Source organism: Papilio xuthus, unplaced genomic scaffold (genome assembly GCF_000836235.2).
Source record: "Papilio xuthus unplaced genomic scaffold, Pxut_1.1 DF827542.1, whole genome shotgun sequence".
Lineage (NCBI taxonomy): Eukaryota > Metazoa > Arthropoda > Insecta > Lepidoptera > Papilionidae > Papilio > Papilio xuthus.
In genome coordinates this window covers 6089524-6095938 of record NW_013531107.1, presented here as the reverse complement: position 1 = coordinate 6095938, position 6415 = coordinate 6089524, and the positions used below count along the sequence as shown (strand labels likewise).

General features: G+C 48.9%; 2 protein-coding genes across 4 annotated transcripts in view; both read right to left on the bottom strand.

The window, feature by feature from the left end:
• Nucleotides 1-1119: 1119 nt before the first annotated feature.
• LOC106119145 (uncharacterized) lies at nt 1120-3834 on the bottom strand. 3 transcript variants are annotated; one of them, XM_013314032.1, is made up of 5 exons: nt 3459-3834; nt 3189-3371; nt 2345-2548; nt 1741-1964; nt 1120-1344 (listed from the first exon to the last, which is right to left on the bottom strand). In XM_013314032.1, exons 3-5 carry the CDS (start codon nt 2527-2529, stop codon nt 1184-1186), a joined length of 570 nt encoding a protein of 189 aa, XP_013169486.1. In that variant the 5' UTR covers nt 2530-2548; nt 3189-3371; nt 3459-3834; the 3' UTR covers nt 1120-1183. The 3 variants fall into 3 exon arrangements, with proteins under 3 accessions (XP_013169486.1, XP_013169488.1, XP_013169487.1); XM_013314034.1 differs by lacking the exon at nt 3189-3371 and having other exon boundaries at nt 3372-3459; XM_013314033.1 differs by lacking the exon at nt 3459-3834 and having other exon boundaries at nt 3225-3452.
• A 55-nt stretch (nt 3835-3889) lies between these two features.
• The window catches only part of Sirt7 (sirtuin 7), a 5631-nt gene continuing 3105 nt past the window's right edge, over nt 3890-6415 (bottom strand). The window contains exons 4-5 of the mRNA XM_013313549.1: nt 6247-6384; nt 3890-5930 (exon numbers count right to left, since the gene is read on the bottom strand). Coding sequence (XP_013169003.1) covers nt 4827-5930; nt 6247-6384 — 1242 coding nt within the window. The 3' untranslated portion in view covers nt 3890-4826. The remainder of the gene's footprint in view (nt 5931-6246; nt 6385-6415) is intronic.

The window sequence follows — 6415 nt, the reverse complement described above, 5'->3', positions numbered from 1 at the left end:
TCACTGGCGCAATAGGGCGAGATCTGTCGCTGCCGGCCGTCATATGTGCGATGGTCGGCAGCGAGCAGAGCTGGGCCGCCGTCGCCTCCTTCGCACGCGAGGTGATGGCGGCCAAAAGAGAGCCCCTGCGGGAGCGCGAACGCGCCAACGAGACGCTGCCGCCCCGCAGGGCTCCAGCGAGGGGCCGCCGGCGTGCGAGGTACGCGGCAGCCCTACAACCAAATTGAAGAGTGCCACGCGCGACGGGTCGGGGGACCTGTCGCGCCGATTGTGGCGGATGGCCCTCCTCTCGTGTTCTGAGGAGGGTTTCATCATAGGGTGATGGGAGGGGTCTAAGATATGACCCCTCCCTACACGAGTCGAGCCCCTACCAAGGGGCTCCCCCCTAGCCGGGCCGTGGATAAACTAACGTAGATGCCACGGTCCGGTTGGGCGTAGAACACCGCGGGGTTTAGTGGGTAGTCCGGTCTTGTTCCCAGGCCGGGAGTCCCACACGAAACCATCCCTGCTGCCCCCGCAGCACGGACGGCGAAGTGCATAAACGCATTCCCCGCGTTAACAAAAAAAAAAAAAAAATTGTTTTGAAGTTGTTTATATTAAAGTTTGAGATATTGTATGTATATAATAATCTTTATATATATAATTCTTCTGTGAGTGTGTATGTCACTGAACTCTGAAACGACTGGACCGATTTTGATAAAATTTGGTCCGGTGGACAATGTTTTTTAATTAATTTTTAATTTTAATTTATTAGTAGTTGTTGATTTTGGAATGTTTACATTCAAAATCAACGTGTGTCAAATTTTAAATAATATTCGAATTAAAGACGTGTAGACAGGACAACGTCTGTCGGGTCCGCTAGTATATATATATATATATATATATATATATATATATATATATATATATATATATATATATAATTATATTTATATTTGATTTGGTGCAATCGTCTTGCAATATTGTTGATGAATACAGATGATTAAATAGCATTGTGAATAGAAAGTATTATTCATTACAACCCTCTCTGCGGCGGAATTGTTCAGAGCTCGTTGTATACTTACTACAACAAACATAATTTTGTATGGTTGAAACAAAGAGAAATAAAGTAAACTTCAATTCCTGTTTTCTAATAATTTTATTTTTTCATCACACACAATGTTATTGTTTGCCGCGCAGTGGACTATAGTGCGCGTCGCAAGGCGGCGAGAGCGGCCGCCCTGCGCTCGCGCATCCTGCAGCGACCGACCAGTGCAAGGGGCAAGCTGCAAGCGCTGCGCGCGCTCTCCCGCAACCTCGCCCCGCTCCCTTCCTGCTCTATACTCATCTCGACCTCGATTTCCTCTGAAATTTCGAATGTAACACATTTATACTTATCTGGAAGCGTGACATGTCCACTTTTTACATATATAATGTTGAAAACTTAAGTTTTAGTCTATTATTTAGCCGTCTTATTCGTATTAAGTTAACGACAACTATGCGCCTACAGCCTGACTTGTTGGGATTAATGAGCGAGCGGCTTATATGGGTACCTTCGTTTCCATTTTATCACACAGGGGTCTTAAATAGGGAGCCTCGGGGTTGCTTGTGTAGGCAGGCAGGCTACAGTATTCATTTTTTTTTTTTTTTCTCAAGAAAATGACTGCAAGAACATAAACTTTTATTTGAATTATACGCACGACACAATGTCCTTTCAGAAGTACAGACATGACCTTTGAAGTTATGAAAACACGTAATTACCACAAAACCAGGGCCATGGCAGCAGCGGCACACGCGTGCAGCGCGAGTCCATCACGCGCAGGTGATGGTCGGCGGCGGCGCCGTGGCGCGCACCCGCCGCGCTGGTCGCGCCCGCCGCGTGCATGACTCGCACGCGCCCCAAGCACCGCGCGCCGCACTCGTAGCGCACCGTATAGCGCCACCACGTGTAGTTGCCCTCCTCCTCCTCCACCGACCACGCTTCGCTTTATACACACAAACGTACTGACATTTTAACAATTCGGAAAATATTGTATGGCGTAATGGTTGGCGTAAATTAATGGTTAGGGTCCTTGACTTGTAATCTGCAGGTCCTGGGTTCGAATCCCGCCATGTACCAATATCTTTTTTCGATTTTTATTTTATTATTTCATATGAAAAAAAAAGAATGGTGATACAACCTGCAAATAACTGCTAAGAAATTCAAAAGATATGTGTGAAGTCAACTCGCACTGGGCCAGCGTGGCAGACTATGGCCTAGTCACCCCTAACTTAGGACAGGCTCGGAGCCCCTCAGTGGGCACGTACATAAAGTAAACTGATGATGATGAAAATTTGTAGGGAGAGTGTAAAGATTTCGGCTGACATTTCAGGGTCTAGCTTGGGATGGTTGGTGAAGTCTGCAAGGTAGTGGGCGAGGTCGTGCGACGAGACGAGCGGGAAGTCCGCGGAGTTGCGCCAGTGTTGCGAGACGCGTGGCAAGAGTGCGACTGCGGCCGCCAGCAGTAGGGCGCCCGCCCCCCAGCGCCGCCACGAGCCGCGCACGCGCATCTTCTCCGTCGATCAGCTCCTGCGTCAAGCAAAATACATAGTTCCACCAGTGGTAAGTACGTACTTGATAAGGTGTCAACTGCTACGCTCGAGCAAATCCCAAAATCTCCGCTTTGCTTTCACTAGCAAGGCAACTTATAAAATAAATGCATAGTTAGACATTGTATGGAAGCATTGTCATTTTTACTTACTGTTAGAAACTTGAAATATATATATTTTTTTTATGATGTTAATTTGACACAAATTAATATGATACTCATAGTTTGTTAACGTTTTATCTTAAAGGGTGCAAAATAACAATAATGAATAGGGGATGTAAGTTTATATCGGAGGTTTATGTGATTTTTTTTGTTTTTTGTAAGTTTAATGTTTTTTGTTGTCATGCTCAATAAGTTTATATAAAATACTTAGCCTAATAATGAAAATGGTACCGGAAGACTGTATCTCACGCAAAGTTAGTTAATGCGTTAGTTAATAATTTTATATACTTTTACTTTAAATAAACTAATAAAAATTATTTACCGTCAAAGCAACAATTAATTAGATAAGAAAATAATAAACGATGAGAGTAAATAAATAACAAAAACCAAGTAAAACTTAACAAAACATCAATTAATTTCGCATCGGATAATAATAAATAACATCAACAAATAACTCACAAAAAAATGTAATAGATTAGCGTTACGAATACACACGCCTGCAGTCTGCTGCCTGTACACTCAACGGGTGTTATATAGGTGACGCTTTTTGTTTTCGGTGAATACTCGCAGGCTCACGACTGTGTACGTACAGCTCAGCGGCCGGCAGAGGTAGAGATTCACTAGCAATCACTTCAACTGCACCTGAGGATTTATACAAAACAAAAGGTTTCCATCAGGCGGCGGCGCAGGTTCATACGTCTATGTTAACTCTACGACGGTTCGACTTACCGCTAGCGCGTTTGGAATTGGACTGATAGGGGCGAGAGCGAGAGGAGCGCGCGGGCAGGATCCGCTCCGCCTTCGCAGCTATTTTTAGATTCGAGTGTTGCTTCTCGGTCCGTCTACAATAGTTACGTCATCTGTTACTTATAATCCTGAAAGTATTCTCCTGGTTTAATTTCTCACGGTGCTGTCAACCGCTACGGTCAGTGCCAAAATGGCGAAAATCAAACGGGCGCGCCCCTTAAGTATCCTGTCCGGTGGATTATTGAGGTCAGTGGGTTGGTCGCTGCTTGAAACTAGAACCAATAGTAGAGATATCCGACAGGAAGTTCACCAGCAAGCAGCGACCAGTTCAACAATCTATATAGTGAGGCCGGAATGCGGCTGTCGATGTATTGATTTAATAGTTCGCCTTCGCTTTAAATGAAATAACCAACAATGTTTTAATGTTTTATTTACAACATAATGAATCGGAGCGCGTCACCCGGCTCATCCCTCGCCGTACATTGTACACGTACAGGCTCATTTTTAAGGGACGAATCAAAAGCTTTGTGGAGGTAGAGGACTTTCGAATTTGTAGAAAAAAGTAAATGTAAAAAAAAAAAATGATAATTTAACCAAGTTAGTCACCAATCGTCACAATGCTTTGGAAGCTTCAGACAAATTTTGACACTTAAGTGTTTCAGATACACAAAACTTTCCATTCATCCATTCATTCATTCAGTATGAATCTGTATATCATGAAGCGAACATTCATCATTGGACATGTTAATGGCTACAGATTTATAAATTATGCCTGAACATGTGCACTCGTCAGACAATTACATACAAACATATACAGCCACGACAAACTTATTTAATGTTATTTGAAAACATTAGAGGTAAGAGTAGTCGCAGTGTCGCGAGCGCAGGAAGCGCGCCCGATAACTGACGCGATAACTGCTGTCCCCGGCACGCTTCTACACGTCGCAACATTACTATATTACTACATCCAAGTGTACGTGCTGTTTCCCTTTTTATAAATAACACAAAGTTAACAGTCGAGCTCGGCCGCACGGGGCCGCCTCGCATACAAAATAAATACTTAACATCTAATCCGTTGTACTAAGTAATTCACTAAACTAACACTGGCAGTGGCTATCGAGATCGTTCATGGAGAAATGTTATCACTTTGCACTTTTCTTGTCTCTCGTCGCCGCGTAACGTGCGCGCCCGGACTTTAAAATATGTATTCTCGTCGTCTTCATGCGATAACAAATTATCACTTCATGTCAAAGTTCCCATTTTTATTGAGCCATTTGTCCACATTTTCACACTATTCATTCGAGGGTGAGAAGAAAGTTTTCCCTTGCGAGAAGCGAGGGCGCGGCTCGGCTACCGGCGGCGGCGGCGACCCTTGCGGTACCCCTTGCCGTACCAGCCCGCGTCGTCCGGCAGCGGCGCGTGCGGCGAGTGCGCGCGTTCCGGACAGCACGCGCACAGGTAGCGCCGCCCCCGCACGCGTCGCGCCGTGCGCAGCGCGCCCGCGTCCGGCGGCGCGCCGTACCACAAGCAGCGGCGCGACCCGTAGCGCCGCGTGCACCACGCGCAGAGACGCGCGCCGCGCCCCCCGCGAGCCCCGCCCAGGATGGTGTGCAGGCCGGGGTACAGCGAGGCGCGGCACACGAGCACCGCGCGCCGGATGAACGCCGCCGCCTCCGCCTCCGCCGCGCCCATCTCCTCGCGCTCCCGCTCCCGCTCCCGCTCCCGCTCCGCGCTGACGGAGCTGCCGCACGCGCTCCAGTCGCCCGGCAGCTGCACCTTGCACTTTCTGTCGCCTCCGTCCGCCCCCGCCGCCCCCGCCGCCACGTCCTCCCCGCCGAGCCGGCCGTGCAGCTGGAACGCTTTCTTCTCGTCCTCATCGAAAGATTTTATCTCGAGCAACTGCCGCAGCTTGGAGCCGCAGGGCCAATCTCCGTTGACGAACTTCTTCTCGTCGTCTTCCTCCTTGACGGTCGTGGTCGGATTCGTTAGCGTGTTGAAGTTCCCGTCGGGCGGGCGAGGGGGCGGATGGAGCAGAGAGGGGCCGTTGGCGCAGTGCGCAGGCGCGGACCCGGAGAGCCGCCGCATGCGGAACCTGCGCAGCTCGCCGGTGACCGCGCTGGTCGCGCTGGTCGCGCTGGACGCGGTGGACGCGGTGGCGGAGGACGCCGGTACGTCACCCGCTGCATGCATTTTAAAGAAATTATCACTAGAGGTCGCGCCGCTCGTCGTACAACTCAGAGATGGAGAACAATGAATATCGGTAACAATAGATAAACACGGAGAAGTGATATCGAAATGCGAGGCGGGGGGCGCGGTGGGCGCGAGGGGCGCGGTGGGCGCAGGGGGCGCGGTGGGCGCAGGGGGCGCGGTGGGCGGCGGCTCGGGGGGCGGCAGGTCGGGGGGCGCGTGCTCGGCGCGCAGGAGAATGGTCGCCTCGCACGACCGCATGCTCACCTGCAACATTATATACCAACTTTAATAATTAAGCATACATATATACTATATAGATCCCTTTCTAGCGAGACGAGTTTTCTAAAGCATGAGAGAGACAGTCGTAGACGTAGTAACTGACGAAGCGAGAGACATAGTTACACCGCAATAAGCAATTTAAACAACAACAGCGGGATCATTACGTCGGTTTCGGAGTATCCGCTAAACTCAACTCGCTTAAGGCCGAGAGGTCAGTTTGGGGTACGCAAAAATCTGGTATAAAAATAAAAAAAAAAAAAAAAAAAAATTTAAAATTATTCATAATCTAAAAGAACCGTACCTGGAATGAACGGAAACGGTCCGGAAGGAATCTTTTCCTTGCGAGCGATTGCAGCGGTTCGCAATCCGTGGAAGTGTGCGGTTGGCGCATCGCGCGCAGCCGCTCCGCCAGCCGGCCCAGCGGCACGCTATCGTCCGACTCTTCGCTCTCCGCCTCCGAGGCCGAGGAC

Coding starts and splice junctions, on each gene's coding strand:
- LOC106119145 (XM_013314032.1), bottom strand. CDS start 2,529: ATGCGCGTGCGCGGCTCGTGGCGGCGCTGGGGGGCGGGCGCCCTACTG. Junction 1,965..2,344: donor CCCAAGCTAGACCCTGAAAT/GTCAGCCGAAAT, acceptor GTGTGTATAAAG/CGAAGCGTGGTCGGTGGAGG. Junction 1,345..1,740: donor GCCATGGCCCTGGTTTTGTG/GTAATTACGTGT, acceptor TCGAAATTTCAG/AGGAAATCGAGGTCGAGATG.